General features: G+C 46.7%; 1 protein-coding gene across 1 annotated transcript in view; it reads left to right on the top strand.

Annotated features, from left to right (window-relative positions):
- Gripap1 (GRIP1 associated protein 1) overlaps positions 1 to 22,377 on the top strand; it is a 28,159-nt gene extending 5,782 nt beyond the window's left edge. The window contains 22 exon segments of the mRNA XM_028881363.2: positions 3,060 to 3,210; positions 4,135 to 4,319; positions 4,513 to 4,560; positions 5,176 to 5,207; positions 5,300 to 5,347; positions 5,480 to 5,579; positions 7,577 to 7,654; positions 7,864 to 7,956; positions 8,646 to 8,780; positions 12,688 to 12,783; positions 13,037 to 13,103; positions 13,106 to 13,248; positions 13,362 to 13,475; positions 14,281 to 14,358; positions 14,461 to 14,556; positions 14,658 to 14,714; positions 14,806 to 14,905; positions 16,742 to 16,872; positions 19,536 to 19,658; positions 19,799 to 19,892; positions 20,788 to 20,942; positions 21,818 to 22,377. Coding sequence (XP_028737196.1) covers positions 3,060 to 3,210; positions 4,135 to 4,319; positions 4,513 to 4,560; positions 5,176 to 5,207; positions 5,300 to 5,347; positions 5,480 to 5,579; positions 7,577 to 7,654; positions 7,864 to 7,956; positions 8,646 to 8,780; positions 12,688 to 12,783; positions 13,037 to 13,103; positions 13,106 to 13,248; positions 13,362 to 13,475; positions 14,281 to 14,358; positions 14,461 to 14,556; positions 14,658 to 14,714; positions 14,806 to 14,905; positions 16,742 to 16,872; positions 19,536 to 19,658; positions 19,799 to 19,892; positions 20,788 to 20,942; positions 21,818 to 21,910 — 2,217 coding nt within the window. The 3' untranslated portion in view covers positions 21,911 to 22,377.
- The last annotated feature ends 67 nt before the right edge of the window (positions 22,378 to 22,444 follow it).

Here is a 22,444-nt window from a genome sequence, read left to right as displayed (position 1 = left end):
GCTGGAGAGATGGCTCAGCGGTTAAGAGCACTGACTGTTCTTCCAGAGGACCCGGGTTCAATTCCCAGGACCCACATGGCAGCTCACAACTGTCTGTAACTCCAGTTCTAGGATACTAGACACCCTCACACAGACATACATACACTAAAATAAAAATATATAAATTTTTAAAAAAAAGAAAGAAATTGTCAGAAATAACAAGAACAAACACACAAAGCCTTGGGGTGTGACTTAAGCGGTTCACATGTGACTCACATGAATGAACTCCTGGGTTTGGTCCCCAGCACTGTATAAACTGTGTGTGGTGGCACATGCCTGTTATCTTAGCACTTGGGCAGTAGAGGCAGGACAATCAGAAGCCCGAGATCATCCTTGGCCAGACTGGGCTACATTACAAATCAAAGAATAAAGAACAATATTTAAAAAGTCAAAAACTCGAGACAAAATCCAGCAGAAGTCAATCTTTAAGCAGTTACAGTGCCAGGACAGACAGTTTAGCAGTCAGTAATTCTGAGTAAGGACTCTGGAACCAGAAGGTCTCGATTAAGATCTTGGCTGTACCTTTTACTAACTATGATATTAAGCAAGTCCCTTGGTCTCCTGTTTCTTGATTCTCAAATGTTTAAAATGGAAATGGTGATGATAGAGGTACCTGCCTCATAGGACTTTTATGAGGAGGATTCAGTGGGCGAATCTATGTACATAGATAGTCCGAGCTATGGAAGTGTTCACTAGTGACATTATCTCATTAGTTCATTTTCCCTCTAAACTATGTCTTGACTTGTTTGTGGTGACGAAGATCCAACCCAGGGATCCTGCATGCTAAGCATGTGTTCTACCACTGTGCCACATTCCCATTCCTTTTCATATTTAAGAAAATTAGTAACCAGCAGATGGTGGAGAACAAAAGAAGGTAAATGAGAAGGAAGTGTTTTATAACCAGGATCTTGGAATATGGCTCAGTGGAAGAGTGCTTGCTTAGTATGAAACATTTGTATTCATTCTGTGTTTCATCCTCTGCTTCCACAGCCTTCTGATCTCCTTACTTCTAATTTTCTCTATTGGTCCACTCCACTATTCCACAGAAGTTATTCCGACCTCAAGATCTTATCACACTTTAATTAATACCTTCTGGTATGAGCCCCTCTCCCCAGTCCCTGGAGCTTTCTGGTGCTCTCATAACTATTGGTAGTGTTTTTCTGCACCACTCTGGCCTCCTTCATAATCCCCTTCCTACTCCTCTTGGGCCTTTATGGTACTTACAGAAAGACCTGATGCTAGAGCCTGCCAAGAGATTTCATCAGCTCAGTTGTTCCTTTAACAATTAGTTAAAGGGAATGCTGTGGATTCTGTGTTCTGGAAATCAAGTTATGAGCTGCACAGAATGGTCCTAACTCTTGGGGAACTTGCTGCTATAATTTGCTTTCAATGGCTGGGATAAAACACTGACCAAAACCAATCTGGAGAGGAAAGAGTTTATTTGGCTTACAATTCACAATCCATCATGGAGGGAAACCAATTCAGGAACTGGAGGCAAGAACTGAAGCAGAGGCCATGGATGGGACACCTCTTATTAGCTGACTCTCCATGGATCACTCAGCCTGCTTGTCCCCCATCCCAGGGGTGGCACCACTCACAGTGGGCTGGATCCTCCCATATCAATCACTAATCAAAAAAATGTCCAACAGACTCACCTACATACCGAGCTGATGGAGACATTTTCTCAATTGAGATTTCTCTTCCTAGATGACCCTAGATTGTGTGAAGTTGACAAAAACCTGTCCAGAACACTGATATTTTGTAGGTGGGATGAGGTGGGGTAAATAATAATAGTGATCGTTTACTAATGCTGTTTCTTCTATACCTATTCCCATTTGAATTGCTCTACATTATTCATTCAATTCTTACAATACAATTGTGGGATATTTTTAGTGGATGAGGAAAATTGAGCCCCAGGGAAGTGAAGTAATTTGTCCCAAGATCACCCAGCTGGGAAATGGTAGAATCCATGTCCAAGCAGTCTAGTTTCAGACTCTGTTTTGTGATTCCATGTAAAAAAATCAAATTTAGCCAGGCATGATGGTGGTACATGCCTGTAATCCCAGCATTTATAAGACTGAGGTAAGATTTTGAGTTCAAGACCAGCCTGGGCTACATGGTGAGATTCTATCTTAAAGAACAACAACCAAAAAAAAAAAAAAAAAAACAAAAACAAAAACAAAAACAACCCACAAAATAAAATAAAATAACACCAACAACAAATAAATTTAATTGTGATTGATACTAGGTCAGAAATAAGTGAACAGAGAATGCTGTGGTAAGATAATAGAAGTTTTTGTGTTGGCTAATCCTACTTTAGAGATGATACCTGAGTAGAGCGGTAAGATACATAGAAGCCAGTCAGGTGAAGAAATGGTTAAAAGAAATGGTGTTATATCCTAGGCAGTAAAATAAGAAATTTTTTTGTGGGCCTCAGTAGTCTGATCTGAAAGTGAAGACAGGGTATTGTCTTGTGAAACTATTGTTTTAACCAGGATGTGAACAGTGGGGCCTGCTGAATTTTATTTTCATGGCGTACCTCTCCAAAGCTAAAGACTGGAAGTATAAAAACTGTAAGCTGTGTTTACTCTGGAAATGTCTTGCAAGCTGTCTGTGATGCCTGGGTTGAGAGGGAGCTGTCCTTGGACCCAGGAATCTAGGACATTTTGCCACAGATGGTGGGGGTAAGGAATGGGTGTCGTTGGGGCTGTCCATGGTGCTTAACAGCTTCCATAGCAGCCTGAGGTCTTTGCATCTGAGAGGTTGGGAGTCGGCAAAGGGAAAAGGTTGTTCTCAGTATTCTTACCCTTTCTGACTTTGCTACTGAACAGATGTGTAAATTGGAAATTGTTTAATATCTCTGTGTCTCAGTGTCTGTATCCGCAAAGTATAAGAGGGGCTGCGTTATAAGGTTCTTGTGGGAATGTAATGAATTCTACACTGAGTGGCCTAGTGAGTTGTGTTTTGGTGGGTACTGTTCTGATTTGCTATTTCCCTGTCATCTTTCTCCCCCTGCTCAGCTCTGCAGTCAGCTGGAGCAGCTGGAGCTGGAGAACCAACAACTGAAGGAAGGGGCTGCTGGAGCAGGAGCTGTTCAAGCTGGGGCACATGTGGATGGGGAGCTACTGCGGCTGCAGGCAGAGAACGCCGCCTTGCAGAAGAACATGGCAGGTGCATGGAGGCCTTCCTGGGGTATAGGGACCTCATGTCTTGAGCAGAGCCAGCATGGATATAGTCTTCTTAGGGGGAAGAGAAGACGTTTCACAGTGAGACCCGACCTTGCCTGAGCTAGTGTGAGAGTTTGCATTTTGGAGGGCATTTTACCTCTCTGAGTCTAAACTTGCTCATGTACACAGTACACCAGAATATTTGTACCAGAAAGGTGGAGCAATTTAAGAAGTTTCACCCTGCAGTTTTAGTTCAGCGTCTGGTTCTTAGCAAATGTTAGAGAACAGCAGAATGAATGTTGAAAAGGAGATAATGACTAAGCAGAAATAGAATAGTGGAAAGATTCTGAGCCCAGATTGTAAATAGGGTCTGAGACGAAGGCAGAAAAACAGCTTGATAGAGTGTGAGAAGGGTCTGACACAGGACCTTTGGTGAATAGCTGGGGCTTATATGGTGGTGGGTGCTGGTTCCACGATCAGGAATGAGACCAGGTACAATATGGGTAGGAATTAGGTCATTTATGTAAATATGGTATGGAACATGGTAGATAGGATTTTAGAGGTTGGTGAGGCTTAAAAATTGTTTATGACAGGCTTGAAAGAGGCTTCATCTGTGGCAGGGTTATATGCAACCTGAGAGGCTGGAGGACAGATAGTTCTCCCTGTGTTTGAGACATAACAAGGGGCTTTAGAGATACTTTCATTCATTATACATTCTTTTTTTCTTATTTATATTTTTTATGTATGAGTGCTCTGCATGTATACCTGGAGGCCAGAAGAGGCTATCAGATCCTATTATAGATGGTTGTGAGCCACTGTGTGGTTGCTAGGAATTGAACTCAGGACCTCTGGAAGAGCAGCCAGTGCTCTTAACCTCTGAGCCATCTCTCCAGGACCCCCCATCATACATTCTTGTTCTATTCAACAGCACTGCAGGAGCGCTATGGGAAAGAGACTTTGAGATCTTCAGTTGCAAGTGAGGGCCAAGGGGATCCCCCAGGAGATGCACTCCCCCCTGCCCTGGCCCCCATGCCATTAGCAGAAGTGGAGCTAAAATGGGAAATGGAGAAAGAAGAAAAGAAATTGCTCTGGGAGCAGCTGCAAGGCTTAGAGGTAAATTTGGGTCTCTTGGGACTGGGATGCTGGGAGACAACAGATGCCCTACTCCTGCCCGTGGGCCCATGGAGATGTCTGTGACATCACCATCTCATGGGCTAAAGGGAGGCGGGACAGGCAAAAGGAGAGGCCTTCCTCCATCCTTGCTGATAACAACTCCATCCCTTATCTTCCCCCCTACCACCCGCAGAGCTCAAAGCAAGCTGAAACCTCCAGACTACAGGAGGAACTTGCTAAGGTGGGGTTTGCCGCTGCCTGGCTTTCTCCTGACAGCAGAGGAGCATTGTGCATCCTCAGAGCTTCACTTTGATCATGTGTGAAATAGAGGCTCACAAATCCCAGAGTTGCTTTTATTGTGGAATAAGCTGATGTGGTCTCATTCTCCCTTGTGCATGGCAGGTCCCATCCCTTCTGTTTCCTCACAGCTTTGCCAATTCATCCATATAAGAATGCCCTTAGAACCTGGAGGCCCAATGGTGAGACAACCAGTTAGGATCCTCCTTTCCAGGCCTCCCCGCCTAGCTCTTCTGTCATGTGGCCATTGGCCACTGCTTTGGGAGCATAAATAATGGCCTTGGGAGTCCAAGGGGGCTATCTGGAGATGGTGTTGCCGCTGCTGACAGATGGGCCATCAAATTGCTTAGCTCTTCTGAGACTCAGTAAATCAGACTTATAAAACAAGTAGCTCTCAGTTCTCAAGGATGTCCTGAGAGTTCCGCAAGAATATCCTAGGTAAAACTCAACTTGTAGGAAGGACTCAGTATGAAGTATCTGTAAATGTTGTTATCGTTTATTTTATTTTGTCAATATTCTCATTATCATTTGTCTACACTGCTTCCTCTTTCTCCCTCAGCTCTCTGAGAAACTGAAAAAGAAACAGGAAAGGTACACTTTTCTTTGCCAGAGGTTTGGGGGTCTAGAGTGAGAGGGATGGACTTGTGGAAATAACGTATCTATGCCCGTCTTTCTCTGCCCAGTTTTTGCCGTCTGCAGACAGAGAAGGAGACATTGTTTAATGATAGCAGGTAACGACTGGGGTTGTCAGTAGGTGGAAAGCCTGAGAGCGTGCCCAGTCCGATTAACCAAAGGCGCAGGTGCAGTGATGGGGGACTGGGCCTCCAGCCGTGCCTAATGTACTCTGTCCTTGTCACCCCTAGAAACAAAATTGAAGAGTTACAGCAGCGGAAGGAAGCCGATCTCAAAGCTCAGTTGGCTCGCACCCAAAAGCTGCAGCAGGAACTTGAGGCTGCCAATCAGGTAATGGGGGCTGGGTCTCAAGATTCTTGGAGTGGACAGTCTGGGGAGATATGAGGTCTTTTGAGACTGATTAGGATGTCTGAGATTTAGAAATATAGTAAGCTGATAGATATGTGTAAGCCCTCTAAGAGCTAGAAAAATGGGAATTCAGAAACCAAGAGCCCTAGAAGTTGGGTTAGGAGTTTACATGACTCAGAGATCCTGAGGTGGGAGTCTAAGGACTCTGATTGGGTACCACAATTTTGTATGAGTCAGAACTTTCACTGGAGTCTGGGACCAGGAATTTTAGGGTGAATGTGAGCTGTGGAACTCTCCCAGTAGAAACTGGGTGATGCTGAGACCTTTAAAAGCCATGATATCAGCTAGGTGTAGGGCGCACTCCTTTAGTCACAGCACTTGGGAGGCAGAGCCAGGTGAATCTCTGTGAGTTCAAGGTCAGCCAGAGATACATAATGAGTCCCTGTTTTAAAATAATAATAATAATAATTTATAAGCTGTGATATCAGTACATTGAAGACTCCTAGGGCTCAAAAACACGGGGGTTGAGTAGATAGTGGACTTTCAAATATGGGTAGTTGGAGCTGGAGGCAGAGTATAGTTGAGACCTTCAGGGTCTGGAAAGCTGTTTTGGTTCTGTGATGTTAAGAAGTGGGTTCAGCTGGGCAGTGATGGCGCACGCCTTTAATCCCAGCACTCGGGAAGCAGAGGCAGGCGAATCTCTGTGAGTTCGAGGCCAGCCTGGGCTACAGAGTGAGATTCAGGACAGGCACCAAAGCTACACAGAGAAACCCAGTCTAGAAAAACAAAACAAAACAAAACAACAACAAAAAAGAAGTGGGTTCATGGTGGGCAGTGATGGCGTACGCCTTTAATCCCAGCACTTGGGAGGTAGAGGCAGGCGGATCTCTGTGAGTGTGAGGCCAGCCTGGGCTACAGAGTGAGTTCCAGAACTGGCTCCAAAGCAACACCTTTAATCCCAGCACTTGGAAGGCAGAGCTAGGTGGATCACTATGAGTTCGAAGCCAGCCTGGTCTACAGAGCAAGATCCAGGACAGGAGATACCAAAACTACACAGAGAAACCCTGTCTCGAATGAATAAATGAATAAATGAATGAATGAATGAATGAATGAATAAATAAATAAATAAATAAATAAATAAATAAATAAATAAATAAATAAATAAATAAAGAAGTGTGTTCATGTGGGGTGGGTGGTCTTGAGGTTCTGAGATCCTTGGTGGCAGTGAAAAGCTGAGACTCCAAAGCCGAGAACGAAAGTTTGCATGGGTATGAAGTTCCTGGGGATCAGGGCTGTCTGACTTTAAGGCCTCTAAGTTTCCCCTGAGAGGAAGCAAGTCTGAAGTTTCTTGGAATGGAGGATATGGTAGCTTGTGGGAGCAGGGCCCCTAAAAGATTGCAGTATGCAGGCTGGGATAGATTCTGGATAAAATTCTCAGGAGCTGTAGGTGATCTAGGTCTAAAGATTCCCAGAGACAGGAAGCCAGAGTGGCAATGGAGATGGGTCAGTCTGAGGCTTCTTCAAGAGCTGGAAACTAGGAGGTCGTGAGTTTGTGATCTTTATGGTCTGGGACTAGGAGTTTGTGTGAACTAGGAGCTGGCTCCTAAGCTTGGGACATGGGGCTTAAGTATGTCAACAACTCCTGGTGGTTAGGGTCTGGAGATGGGTAAGAGTTACAGTCCCTGGGGGCTGAAAATCCTGGGGCTCCCAAGCTCGAATTTGGGTGACTGTGAGCCCCTCAGAAGCTAGCTTCAGGAACTTAGGTGCGTCAGAAATGCTCAGAGGCTGGGAGAGAGGGAGTGTTTGAGAGCCCTGTGCATACTAGCTTGGAATCTGGACGAACCTGAGATCTCTGATAGCTAGTTCAAGCCTCACAGGTGCTGAGAACATGCTTTTAGGTGGTCATAGAGGGAGTCTGTATATCTGTGTGCACCCAGGGAAGGATGAGGTCTGGAATGGGGTTACCTGACTTCCCACAGAGCTTGGCAGAGCTAAGAGATCAGCGGCAGGGGGAGCGCCTGGAGCATGCGGCAGCATTGCGGGCCCTACAAGATCAGGTATGTTGGACTTGGTGGGCTTGGGAGCTGGGCTTGAGGGTGGCAGCAGGCTGAGTTGGTATTTTAGAGGCAAGCATGACCCAAGGGGTCTTGCTTTTCCTAGTCCTGGTCTGTGTGTCTCTGTGTCTGTCTCCTTTCTTTCTTGGCTGCGGGTAGGTCCTGTCCCTCTGTTCTGGACCTGCTCTCACCTGTCGTGGGGGTGGGGCCAGGTGTCCATCCAGAGTGCAGATGCGCAGGAACAAGTGGAAGGCCTTTTGGCTGAGAACAATGCCTTGAGGACTAGCTTGGCTGCTCTGGAGCAGGTACAGGACACCTGGGAGCCCTCGCTGATCTCTCCCTGTTTCCTTTATCTCTCTCTGCTTTTGGTCCACATCTGGCCAGGTTGGTCTGGACCCTTTACTCTTCTGTGGTTTCTGTTTCTGTTCTTCCTTTCTGTTGGCTTCCAGCCTTCTTCTCCATCTCTTCCTGCTTTTCTGGCCTTCTAGTTTCTCTGTGATAAAGTGCATGAAATGTAATAATCTTAAGCGTGCACTCAGTGAATCCAATGTGTCTGTCTATTCATGTTCCTTTATAACTCTGTGTAGCCACCTTCTAGAACAAGATACAGAGCATTTTTCAGTATGCTAGAAGATCCTTTTACCCTTCTAGTCAGCATATTCTTGGAAGTAACCAGTATTCTGACCTTTAGTAACATAGATTCATGTTGCTTGTTTTTTCATATAAATGAAATTGATGCTATTCTGTCCTTGCCTGCTTTCTGGTACCTCTATGTCTGTGAGCTTTATCAGTACGTGACATGGATTCTTTTATCACTGCATAGTATTTTATTGCATGAATATTCCACTAATTCCCTGCTTTTCTATTTTAAAATTTCTGTCTTTCTACCTCTCATCATACTCCTCTCTCTATCTCCCTGGAACTGGGAGACCCAGGAGTTCCTGGGCATTAGGGTTCCCTGCATCCCATTTCCCACTATTACTACTTTCTCCAGATCCAGACATCAAAGACACAAGAATTGAATATGCTTCGGGAACAGACCACTGAGTTGGCAGCTGAGTTACAGCATCGGCAGGCTGAATATGAAGATCTTATGGGACAGAAAGATGACCTCAACTCCCAGCTCCAGGTGATACTTCTGACCTGACTTGTAGTTTCTTAGTACTGGTGCAGTGAATTGTCCTTGAGGCATGGTGAGAAGACTTTGGAGCCAGAGAGACCTGGATTCCTGGCTGGCTCCTTAACATCCTAGTGTCTCTATGTTCTGATATGGGGAATTTTACTTCTGCAAAACTGAGCTTCCTCAGTTAAAGTTTCTGTTCTGGTATCATAATGTACAGATTGAATGTCCTCATATGTAATGTTTGTGTTTGCTTCAGATTTTGTCCCATTTGGGAATATTTGCATCTAATTACTGAGAAATTTGGGGCATGAAACCTAAATTTAAACATACCTTATACATACAGCCTAAAGGTAATTTTATAAAATATTTCTAGTGCTTCTGCTTTTTGTTTTGAAACAAGGTAGAGCTCCCTTTGTAACCCTGGCTGTCCTAGTACTTGCTATTTAGATCAGGCTGGCCTTGAACTCACAGAATTCCACCTGTCTGCCACACAACTGCTGGGATTAAAGCTGTGTGCCACCACACTTAGCATTTATACATTTTGAGAGTGACCCATCATTGGTGACCAGGCGCGGAATTCCCATATGTGGCATTATGTGCATACTTGAAATTTTTCAGATTTTTAAGCCAGGTATACTGGTGTGTGCTTATAATCAGGTAGCTGAGGCAGGAGGATTGCCATAAGCTTTAGGCTGGTCTTGGTTACAGAGTGAATACTAGGCCATCCAAGGCTATATAGTAAGACTTTGTCTGAAAGAAACATAAAAAGTTTCAGATTTGGGGTTTTAGGATGAAGGATGCTTAGCCTGGAGAAACTAGAATAATACTGGAGTAAATAAGAAAGAAATTTGGCTGGGTGGTGGTTGCGCTACCTTTAATTCCAGCACTCAGGAGGCAGAGGCAGCTGATCTCTTTGAATTTGAAGCCAGCCTGGTCTACAGAGTGAGTTCCAGGCTAGGCAGGGATATATAGTGAAACCCCGTCTCAAGAAAAAAAAAGTGTAGGGCTGGTGATAGAGCTTAGTTAACACATGTATGCACAAAGCCCTGGGTTCAATCCACAGCACTGCATAAACCAGGCTCTGTGATGTACACCTATGATCTCAGCACTTAGGAGGTAAAGATAAAAGGATCAGAAGTTTAAGGTCATTCTAACTACATAGCAAGATCAAGGCCAGCCTGGGCTTCATGAGCAGACCCTGTATCAAAGGGGGTTGCTGGATAGATGGTTGAATGGGTAAGAGCGCTTGCTTTGCAAGTGTGAGGATCTGCGTTCAGATCCCAGCGCCATGTCAAAAGTGTGCCCGTAACTCCAGTGCTGGGGGGGTGTGGGGAGGTGATGACAGAAGACTCGCTAGGGCTTGGCGGCTCCCAGCCTAGCCAAAAACTGTGAGCAACAGATTCGGTGAGAGACCTTGGCTCAAAGAAATGAGGTCAAAAGTGAGAGGAAGATACTCAGTCTCCTCCTCTGGTCTCTGCATATATGTATGTTAGGCACACAAAGGATTCATACACACACACACACACACACACACACACACACACACACCCGCATACAAGTTTAATTTTCTCTTATGTAAAACACTTAAGTAGGGAGCTTGGCATGGTGGCACTCAGTAGTCTGAGACAGGAGGATTGCTATGAGTTTAAGGCCAGCGTAGGCTACAGAGTGAGACCTTGTCTCAAAAAGAAAAACAACAAAATACTAAGTAGGTTGTTCAGGGATGAATGATGGTAATGATGGTGGTGTTTTTTTGTTTTTGTTTTTTTTTGTTTGTTTAATTTGTTTGAGACAGTTATTTGTTATGTATTCCTGGCTGGCCTGGTACTCATTGTGTAGCCAAAGCTAGCCTCAAACTCATGGCAGTCATCCTGTCTCAGCCTCCTAAGAGCTACTATTTCAGGCATGAGCCACCACACCTGTCTTGATTTATGAGTAGCCAATCACCAGTGACCTAGGTTCTTTCTCCTTTGCTATTTTACAGCCTTTGACACAGACTTCTAGCCTTTGCTTCCAGGATAGCTGTTGAAACTGGTTCTCCTCATGTTTACATTGTATATGGAAGGAAAGAGGAAAGGGAACAGTGAAGTTCTTTCTTTTCAGAACACTCTGCTGAGTATGGTGGTTCATGCCTATAGTCCTAGCACTCAGAAAGCTCACACAGGGCTGGAGAGATGGCTCATCAGTTAAGAACACTGGCTGCTCTTCCAGGGTTCAATTCTCAGTGCCCACATGACGGCTCACAACTGTCATAACTCAAGTTCCAGGGGAACTGATGCCTCCGTCTGGCCTCCCTGGGCACCAGGCACACATGTGGTGCACAGACATACATGCAGGTAAAACATCAATACACATAAAACAGAATAAATCTGAAATACATTAAAAAATAAAAAGAAAGCTAAGACAGGAGGATTGTGAATTTGAGGCCAGCCTGGGCAACACAGCAAGACAGTGTCTCAAAAAAAAAAAAAAAAAAAATAACAGTACACGCACTTTATTCCAAGCTCTTGGGAGGCAGAGGCAGATGGATCTCTGTGAGCTTGAGGCCAGCCAGGGATACATAGTGGGATCCTGTCTCAAAAACAAAAAATCCTAATAATAAATTGAGAGAGAGGAAGGAAGGAAGGAAGGAAGGAAGGGAGGGAGGAGGGAGGAGGAAGGAAGGAAGGAAGGAAGGAAGGAAGGAAGGAAGGAAGGAAGATAAGCGTTCTCATTCTTGGCCATCTTGGAGGCTGCTCTTGGGCGGGGCCTTTCCTGCACCTAAGGCAGATGATGGTGGCTGCAAAGAAGATGGCAGTCTCTGGAGTCCATCAACTCCAGGTTCCACTCTGTTATGAAAAGTGGAAAGTGCATGCTGCAACACCAGCAGACCCTGAAGATGATCAAACAGGGAAAATTGAAATTGGTCAGCCTTAGCAACAACTGCCCAGCTTCGAGGCACTTGGAGATAGGATACCATTATTCCATGTGGGCTAAAACTGTTCCATCACCACCGTGGCAATAATAATGAACTGGGCACAGCATATGGACAATATTACGGAGTATGTGCACTGGCTTCATTGACCCAAGTGATTCTGGTATTAGAGGCATGCCAGAACAGACTGGTGAAAAGTAAAGCAGGAAAGTTTTTCTTTAATAAAACTTAGCAGAGCTTGTTCATAAAGAAAATAAACCCAGGCATGGTGTCCAATGCCTGTAACTTTAGCATTTGGTAGGTAGAGGCAGGATTAGGAGTGTAAGGTCATTGGCTACATAGCAAGTTTGAGATGAGGTCCTATCTCAAGAAAAGACTTTTGACATAAGCCCTTGTCTGAAAAAGAAAAAAAAGGGTGTAGCCGGCCGGGCGGTGGTGGCGCACGCCTTTAATCCCAGCACTCGGGAGGCAGAGCCAGGTGGATTTGTGAGTTCGAGCCAGCCTGGCTACAAGTGATTCCAGAAGCACAAAGCACACAGAGAAACCTGTCTCGAAAAAAAAAAAAAAGAAAAAAAGGGTGTAGCCTGGCATGACTGAATGCACCTTTAATCCCAGCACTCGAGAGGCAGAGGCAAAAGCAGAAGCAGATGATTCCAGGCCAGCCTCGTCTACATAGAGAGTTCCAGGCAGGCCAGGAATACACAGTGAGACCCTGTCTCAAAAAAAGAAAAAAGAATACAGAGAAACAAGAAACAAATCATGTGGCCCTACCTGCCTGTGAAGGAGGAGAGAGAAATACTTTAGACTATCATATTCCCAACGTAAATTCTGTTGCTAAGGGAGTGGGAATTAATAGTACTGGGGAGCAAGCTGCAGCGCCTGTCATTTTCCCATTATGATTATGATTATAACACCCACTTTATTAGGGGGAGGTCTACTAGAAGTGTTCTAGATGACTAGGGACTGCCCTCCAACTTTTCCCCTTCTTTTCTGAATTAGGAGTCATTAAGGGCCAATAGCCGGTTGCTGGAACAGCTTCAAGAAATGGGTCAGGAGAAGGAACAGTTGACCCAGGACCTCCAGGAAGCTCGCAAGGTGGGGCTCCATGGGAAGAAAGAAAAAGATGCCTCAGTCCAGGAGGGTAGGAAGTGATAAGGCCAAGTCTTGGGAATGGAAAGAGAAAGAAAACGACCTTTTCCTAAAGGATGGGTGAATGACTCAGCCAGTTTGGAGGGCTACGGAAGAGTCCTGGCTAGTTCCTTGGCCATGGACCAGAATGGTGGTCATTTTGGGGGGTTGAGAGATGAAGGTAATTGCCATTCTCTTGGCCCACCCTCCTGGTCCCCAGACTGCCGAGAAACGGAAGGCCATGCTGGATGAGCTAGCAATGGAGACAATGCAGGAGAAGTCCCAGCACAAGAAGAGCTGGGAGCTGTCCGATTGCGGCATGAGAAGGAGATGCTGGCCGTGCGAGCCCGTTATGAGCGGGAGCTTCGAGAGCTCCATGAGGACAAGAAACGGCAGGAGGAGGAGCTCCGGGGGCAGATTCGGGAGGAGAAGGTGGGTGCGGTGACGATGCCCCCCTTCTCCTCTGGTGTTGCTAGTGGGCACGTTCGTGCTATGAAGGATGCCCAGCCTCTGCTGCCCAGCTCCTGACTGTCTTCCCCTTCCAGGCTCGAACAAGAGAACTGGAGACTCTCCAGCACACTGTAGAAGAACTGCAGGCTCAGGTACACTCCATGGATGGAGCCAAGGGCTGGTTTGAACGGCGCTTGAAGGAGGCTGAGGTGAGTCAGTGGTACCTGGTGAAGGTGCAAAGCCGGTTAGGGGCGCCCGTACTCTGCCTTTGTGCAGATTTGAACAGGCATGTCTTCTTCCCGGATTGTTCCTCCGCCAAAAAGTCATAAAATATTATCTTCCCATGTTTGGCAATGCACTAATTTTTACTTTAACAAGAACATCTATTGCCTTTTTCTGGACAAGTCATGACAGAGAAGAGGACACACTGGAGCCAGGTGTGGCCCCAAGTTTGCATGCTGGCTGGGTCGTTCCCTAGCCGTGTGACCTTATGCAAAGCATTTCATCTCTCTATGGCCCGTTTCACCTTTGGCGGAGATCAGCAGGAGGCCTCAGGTTCAATTCCCGGCAGCAGAAATATTAATGATGAAAAAATGCCTTACTGTAGAGATATTTTAGGAAGATTCTAGAAAATTACTTAATATATGTACAACCATTTGAACATTCCTGGCATGCAGTGTCATTTTGTTAAATAAAGAAATATAAATGTATATCACTTGATCTACTGTGTGAATGGCGTAGGCTCCCACTTCATACTTCTGCCGTAGGGCATGTGCTGTTTCCTACAATATGCTTTCTGCCTGGCATGGCAGTAAGTTACCTATAAATTCTAGCGCTCAATAGGCTGAGGCAGGATTGAGAGTTCAAGGCCAGGGTAGTCTATATACTGAGACCTTGTCTCAAAGTAAAAAGGTTTTTTTGTCATGCCCCAAGAACTCTGCTGAAATTCCCATGCCCTTGACTGGACACACCATCTTTTGGGGGCCATGAGCAGACCTGGGACTCTTTTTACAGGAATCCTTGCAGCAGCAGCAACAGGACCAGGAGGAAGCTCTCAAGCAGTGCCGGGAGGAGCATGCTGCTGAGCTGAAGGTGATTGTCACCTGATGATGGTCCTGTGTCTGGGTACCAGGGAGCACTACAGGAGAGCAGGGACTTCTCAGGCAATGCTCGGAGCTGCTGTTTGCTTTGCAGGGCAAAGAGGAAGAGCTCCGGGATGTGCGGGATCAGCTCCAGCAGGCCCAGGAGGAACGAGATGGTCATGTGAAGACCATCAGCAGCCTGAAGCAGGTCTGTGGTATCTCTGTGGTCCCAGACAGAGCCATGGCCTAGGCTTGCAGAATGGGGTGAGGAGGGGGCCCACCTGCCAGCTGTGCCTTCTCTAACCACAGGAGGTGAAGGACACAGTGGATGGGCAGCGGATCCTGGAAAAGAAGGGCAGTGCTGCGGTAAGCTAGTGAGGCCTGTGATCTCCTCCCCTCCTTTATGGAGCCCCTGGGCCACAGCTCTTACCCCCCCCCTCCACACACATACCTTTAGCTCAAAGACCTTAAGAGGCAGCTGCACCTGGAGCGGAAACGGGCTGACAAGCTGCAGGAGCGGCTGCAGGACATCCTCACCAACAGCAAGAGCCGCTCAGGTGAGAGAGAGGGCAGGATGGGTCCTTTAGGCTGCTTTCCGGATGCCCCTTAGCCTTTGCTCCAGCCCTTTGGCCTGCCTGAGTGCTGCTGTCTCTCTTCTCTCTGCACTCTCTCCCTGGTCTCTTTGTGTCTTCTGACTGCCTTCTCTGTTCCTCTCTCTGCCTATGTTCTTTCTGTTTGCTCTGCATCCACCGTGATTTCTCTGCTTACTCTACTGTTTCTATTCTTATACTTTAGAAATCCTCATATAAGTTTAGGATCTGTGACACAAGCCCCACCCCCAAGTCATTCCCCTCCAGGAACTCACAGTGAGTCACGGGAGACTGAATTCCGTAGGCAACAGCACTCCACTATCTCCTCTCCTCCTCCTCCTCCTCCTCCTCTTCTTTTTTTTTTGAGACAGGAATTCTCTGTGTAACAGTCCTGGCTGGCCTCGAACTCACAGAGATCCATCTACTTCTGCCTCCCAAGTGCTAGGATTTAAGGTGTGCGCCACCACCGCCTAGCTAACACTGTCATCTTCATTACTGTCATCACTGTTATTAGTATTGGGTTTTCTAGACAGCATCACCTTGTATCCCAGGCTGATTTCAAACTCATGGTGCTCTGCCTTAGCCTCCTAAGAGCTTGGTTACAGGCATAAGCCACCATGTCTGACTTGTACTGTTTTCAATATACTGCTAACTCAACCCACGATACTTCTGCCACTGAAAGCAGAAGACATGCTCACACAAAACTGGAGTTGTTTCTACCTTTTATTGGTTGGGAGTAGCTGTTAATACATTGAAATAACTCAGGTTCAGTAATGGTTTTAATGCATCTCTTTTTGTTTGTTTTCTTTTTTTTTTTTTTTTTTTTTTTTTTTTTTTTTTTTGGTTTTTCGAGACAGGGTTTCTCTGTGTAGCTTTGCACCTTTCCTGGAGCTCACTTGGTAGCCCAGGCTGGCCTCGAACTCACAGAGATCCCCTGGCTCTGCCTCCGAGTGCTGGGATTAAAGGCGTGCGCCACCCCCGCCCCGCTCTAATGCATCTCTTAAAACACAGACAGGCTTAGGGAAAATTTGCTGTCAACCAAGGTGCTGGGGAAGCCCACTCAGCATTGCACCCTTTTGGAGATTCCTTTGGAGTATGGTACTAACCCTTTCCTGATACCCGAAGCAGCTCTAAGGGCAGTGTCACAAACTCATCAAGTAATCCACTTGCAGGCATGTACCACCATGCTCAGCAAGTATTCAGGTGACATGGCGAAACATAGCTCTCCCCAAACCAATTTCTCACTGGGGCACTCAGCCTCCTGAGTGACCTCTCATTATAATAGAGGTGTTTTGTTAATAGATTACGAAGTGGGGAGTAGATTAGAATTTTATATTGTACATCGTTCTTATCCTAGATGGGACGAAGGTCCAGGTGAATGGCTACAAGTCTGTCTCCATCTTCGTTCTGACCTTGGTCTGAATGTGTCTTTCTCTGTGGTCTGTCAGTGTCCATCATGTGCCGGCTTCCTGTCTCCGGGCTTTCCTGCATGCGTGTGTGCCGACACCCACTCTCCACCCTCGCTTCTCCTTTCTCTGCATCTGAGTTTGAGTGCTTACGCCACTGGAGTCTGTCTGCTCTTTGCCCTTTCTCCCAAGCCTCATCTGCTTCCCTTTTTGTCCCTGGATGTGTTTACCAACAGGGATGGCTCCTTGTTTCGTCCTGCTCCAGTCCTGGAGTTTGCTTGCCTGAATATGGCTCTCTTTCTCTTTCCATCTCTGGCAAATCTGTGCCTCTTCCTGCCAGTTCTTCCTGAGATTCCCAGGGATCCGGACTCAGGTTTCTTTTTCCTCCACTCCCCAGGCATTGAGGAGCTGGTTCTCTCTGAGATGAACTCGCCAAGCCGGACTCAGACAGGGGACAGTAGTAGCATCTCCTCCTTCAGCTACCGGGAGATCTTGAAGGAGAAGGAGAGCTCAGCCATCCCAGCCAGGGTAAGGGGCAAGTTTCACCTACTAAGACTGGACTATCCCCATTTTCCCCACTTGAAGTTATCTACTCTGACCTTCAGACAAGCATTTCTGCTCTGACTTTCTATGTGTTTCTTTCTTTCTCTCTCTGTCTCTCTGTCTCTCTGTCTCTCCCCCTCTCTCTCTCTCTCTCTCTCTCTCTCTCTCTCTCTCTCTCTCTCTCTCTGTATGTGTGTGTGTCTCTCTGGCCTCTCTCAGGCTAAGGACTGAACCTGGGGCCTCACACACACACATACATGCAGAATACATGTCAACATTTGCTGTTCTACTAAGATGCAGCCCCAGCCCCTGACACAAACATTTTGCCAACTTCTCCCCAAATTCATCAACTTAAATTAAGGCTGCTATATGGGAGACAGGCCAATCATTGTCTCTGCCCTTCTTCCTTCATCATCTATAGGTGAATCTCACCTTCCTAGTGCTTTAAAGTGCAAGCATCGTGGGAAGGGCACCACTCATGGAGGAAGTCCCATTTTCCAACTTCTTTATTATTATGCTTTGGAGACAATGTCTTGCTCTGTAGCCCTGGTTGACCAGGAACTTGCTATGTAGACCATGTAGACCTCAACCTTATAGAAGAGATCTGCTTGGCCTGCCTCCTGGGTGATGGGATTAAAGGTGTGTGCCACCATGTCTGGCTATTTATTGCTTTTTTTAAAATAGGTTTTTGAGACAGAGTTTCCCTACATAGCCCCGGTTGCCCTGGAAATCACTAGGTAGACCAAACTGGCCTCAAACTCACAGAGATCTGCCTGATGTGCCTCCCAAGTGTTGGGATTAAAGACGTGTGCCACCAAGACTAGCCTTAAATAGTTTTTTTTTTACTTTTATTTTATTATTTTATGTGTGTGGTGTTCTATCAGCATGTATTGTATGTTGGAACACTACCTGCATGCAGTACTCTTAGAGGGCAGAAGAGTGTCAGAGCCCCTGGAACTGGAGGTACAACAGACAGTTGTGAGCTGTCATGTGGTGCAGGAAATTGAACCTGGGTCCTCTGGTAGAGCAGCCCGTGCTCTTAACTCTTGGGCTATCTCTCCGTCCTTATTTATTGTTTGTTTTTTTGAGATTGGATTCTTGTTATGTATCCCAGGCTGGCTTTGAATTCATAATCCTCCTGCATCAGCCTCCCAAGTCCTAGGATTGTAAGCATGAGCCACTATGGCCAATTCCCTTTAGCAACTTATACTTCTCAATCATTGTTATTGCCATCCATCAAACCATGTTTCCTGACAAACACTTTATTTGGAAATTTAAATCATTATACAGATAATATGTATACATTGTGAACATTTTTTTGGTGGGAATTTTTGTCTCTTGGGTTATAAACTTAGCTTTAATAGCTAAATAATCTCTCTATCCCTGGTAGGACTTTTGAAAAAAATTTTTTTCTAATTTTTTTTTGTTGTTATTGTTTTTGTTTTTTGAGACAGGGTTTCTCTGTGTAGCTTTGCGCCTTTCCTGGAACTCACTCTGTAGCCCAGGCTGGTCTCGAACTCACAGAGATCCTCCTGCTTCTGCCTCCCAAGTACGGGAATTAAAGGTATGCATCACCACCGCCCGGCTGAAAAAATATTTTTAATTAAAAAATTTTTACACTAGGGAGGCAAAGGCAGGCAGATCTCTGTGAGTTCAAGGCCAGCCTGGTGTACAGAGCAAGTTCCAGGACAGCCAAGGATACACAGAGAAACCCTGTCTCAAAAAAAAAACAAAAAGTGAACAAAAATTGTTCATATTTGCTTATATATGTGGTTTTGTGCATGTATATGTGCTGTATATGTATATTAAGCAAGTGCCCTTAATAACTGAACCATCTTTCCAGCCCCTTGTTGGACTTTTTTTTTTTCAACACAGAGTTTCTCTCTGTATCCCTGGCTGTCCTGAAACTCACAAAGATCTGCCTGTCTCTGCCTCCTGAGCACTGAGATTAAAGGCGTGCGCCACCACCACCACCACCACCACCACCACCACCACCACCACCACCACCACCAGCACCACCAGCACCACCACTGCCTGGCCCTGTAGTGGATTTTTTTCTTTCTTTCTTTCTTTCCAGAGCTGAGGACCAAACCCAGGGCCTTGCCCTTGTTAGGCAAGCGCTCTACCACTGAGCTAAATCTCCAACCCGCCCTCTTGTGGATTTTAAAGTGTCCTTTTTTTTTTTTTTGTAAAAGCTAGCATTCAGTTCCACAGTACTGGTTTTTGTTGTTGCTACTTGTTTGTGTTATGTCGCTGTGTCTGTTCTGATCCTATTTTCCTGACATCGGCTGGTGGAAGAAACCAAACCATTTGACCTGCAGGAAACATCCCACCTTTAGAGTTTTCTGCTTGCTTCTTAATGGTCCCATTTAGCTTGTTCTACTCTCGCCTCCATTTCCTGTCATCTGGGAATCAGATGTCATTTGCTGCTGGATTTCCTTTAGTCCTCTCGGTGACGCTCTTGTGGTGGTGCTAACGCTCTCTGCCTCCCTTTAGGCCAAGGGAAATGTAAAGTTTCTGCGAGCGCCAAGTCTGGCCTTTATTAGCTCCAGCCTCAGCCGATGCTCGCCCATGTGCTTCCGGCCCCCAACTCAGGTGGATGGGTGATGCTGAGAATTGCTGCATTTTCTCGCTCTTCTTTCTTGTAGTCTTTATCCAGCAGTCCTCAGGCCCAGCCCCCTCGGCCAGCAGAGCTGTCAGATGAGGAAGTGGCTGAGCTGTTTCAGAGGCTGGCCGAGACACAGCAGGAGAAGTGGATGCTGGAAGAGAAGGTGCTGTCCGTCGGCCTGCTAGTCCCCCGCATGAAGTGCCCTGGGATGGGGGGTGGGGTGGGAAGGGTGTCTGCCTGGGTCCTCCTCGTGGGAGAAAATGTGAAGTTCAGGGGCCTGAGATGGAGTGGACCGTCTTGCAGGTAAAACACCTGGAGGTGAGCAGCGCCTCTATGGCAGAGGACCTCTGTCGGAAAAGCGCCATCATTGAGACCTATGTCATGGACAGCCGGATTGGTCAGTGCTCCTTCCCCAGCCCTCCCCTCCAGTGCAGCCTTCACCTGTCCCCCCTTTTCCATTGTCCTATGCTGCTACTTCTTTCTTCCTGAAACTCCGAGAAGCTACTGACAAGATCATGACCCATGGAGGGGAAAGCGGGGAAGCTTTGCTTACTATCTGGCCTCCCCTTTGTACCGATCGGTTCTAACCCTCCGTTCGCTAGTGTTTTCCCTGGACCTCTGTCTCTTTTCTTCCCCTGCTTTCTATTTCTTTATGTGGCTTTTTTTTCTGTTCCTCTACTTCATCTTCTCTTAGTAGCACTATTGTTCTATTTCCATTTTGATTGCTTTGCTGGTTCTTTGAAACTGGATTTTGCTCTGTTGCTTTGGCTAGCCTGGTACTTGCTTTGTAACATAGGCTGGCCTCAAACTCTCAGCAATCCCGCCTGAGCTTTCCGGGTGCTGGGATTCCAGGTGTGCAGGCCTGCACCGAGCCACACATTTTCATTCCTTGTAGCTTCATCCCTGTTCTCTTCTCTGACCTCCATGGCTATCCTTTCCTCTCCCCTCTAGTTTATCCCTTGCTTTCAACTCTTGCCCCACTTCCTGATTTTTCCGAGTTAGTACTATCCATTGACATGCTTTGAGGGTTTACTATGTGCTCTGTCTGTCACGTACAGGCGTATACATGTTCCCAACACCATGAGTTAGGAACTATCCCCATTTTTCAGAGTCACATAACTAACGACAGCAGGCTTTCACATGTCAAAGCCTCTGCCCCAACGTCACACTGCTTTTCTCCCTCCCTGCCTGCTTGTTGGCCTCCTTTCCCGCTTGGCTCTGCCTACTCTCCCCTGTTCCCTCCCTCCCCCCGGCTGTGCCGAGGGGGTGGTGCTCAGCCTGGACCCTTGCAGATGTGTCTGTGGCAGCAGGCCACACAGACCGGAGTGGGCTGGGCAGTGTCCTGAGAGACCTAGTGAAGCCCGGCGATGAGAACCTCCGGGAAATGAACAAGAAGCTGCAGAACATGTTGGAGGAGCAACTCACCAAGAATATGCACTTGCACAAGGCGAGTGTGGACTACCAGCCTGCCCACCTGTCCCTCCAACCACCTGCCTCCCTACCCACCCAGTCTCTGACTGTGTCCTTCCAGCTGGCCCTTGTCCTCCCAACTACCACCTTCCAGTCATCTACCACCCTTTTGTGATTCCATCTTGTACCCTCCAATCAGTTTACCAGTGTAGCCTACCACTTGTCCATCTGTCCTTCTACCCACTCATTCATTCCTATATGTACTCACCATTTACCGTCAACCTACCTTATTGCCTCGCTGTTAAACCATCATCTCCAAGTCTTCCATCCATTTCTTAATGCATCATTCTTTTTTTGTTGTTGTTTTGTTTTGTTTTTTGAGACAGGGCTTCTCTGTGCAACAGCCTGGCTGTCCTGGATCTCGCTCTGTAGACCAGGCTGGCCTCGAACTCACAGAGATCTGCCTGCCTCTGCCTCCCGAGTGCTGGGATTAAAGGCGTGCGCCTGATGATGCATTATCTTTTATTATTCTTTTATCTCCTCATCAGTCACCCTTTTACCCACCTACTTGTCACTTGCCTGCCTACCTACCTTTTTGTCCTCTACAAAGTTCATTTGTGAACCTATTTGTCTGCCATAGATCTCTGATGGGTCCACCCACACATCAGTTCCCCCACCCCGACCCAAATACTCCTTCATCACTAAGGGAGTCATACGCAGGTCCTGCCTTGGAGAAGCCAGCTCACATTTGTTGGAAGAGAAGGTGGTGGATCTTTCCATCCAAGGCCAGATAGCACTGGGCACTGGTTAACACAATGGTCCCTCTTCCTACAGATAACTCCTCTATTTGCTAACAGAGCTGCCCCTTCGCCCACCCCTTCTCTGGTTCCTGATGGCTCATTTGTTTTTTAGGACATGGAAGTTCTATCCCAGGAAATTGTACGGCTCAGCAAGGAATGTGTGGGGTCCCCTGACCCAGACCTAGATCCTGGAGAAGCCAACTAAAGACCCACAGGCTGCACCTACTTCTACCCCCTCCAGAATGCCCTCACTCCCCTGGGCTGTGGTGGGAAAATATGGAGGCTGGCACCAAATCTAATCGTTTGGGAGACGGACATTAAAGGGGCTGGAGGCCTGTCTATGGCTGGTGTCGATGACCCCAGTCATATGGCAGAGGCCCTTGGGGAGGCAGGATCCTGAGGGAAGGACAGGGATTTTGTTCTTCTTGACCCTAGCTCCTAGGGACATCTGCCTTCAACTCTGCATGAGCTCTCCCTTCCAGAGACCAACTCATTTTATTTTATTTTTTAATTTATGTCTGGAAGCCTGGCTACTCTGCATTTGGGCCTGGGGATTTTGGGTGGGGGTGCAGTCCATGCTCAATGTTCTAGCAATGTGTGTATGTGTGTGAGTGTGTGTGTGTGTAAAGGCTATGCAGCCAAAATACCATCTGGCCAGACGGGCCCACCCACTGACTGTCTGGTCTCATTCTTTTCAATCTGAGGGATGTGCTGGGAGTGGGGTGGTCAATTCACTGGA

This window comes from Peromyscus leucopus, chromosome X (genome assembly GCF_004664715.2).
Source record: "Peromyscus leucopus breed LL Stock chromosome X, UCI_PerLeu_2.1, whole genome shotgun sequence".
Lineage (NCBI taxonomy): Eukaryota > Metazoa > Chordata > Mammalia > Rodentia > Cricetidae > Peromyscus > Peromyscus leucopus.
The sequence above is the reverse complement of the archived record's forward strand: the minus strand, read 5'-3'. Positions and strand labels throughout refer to the sequence as shown.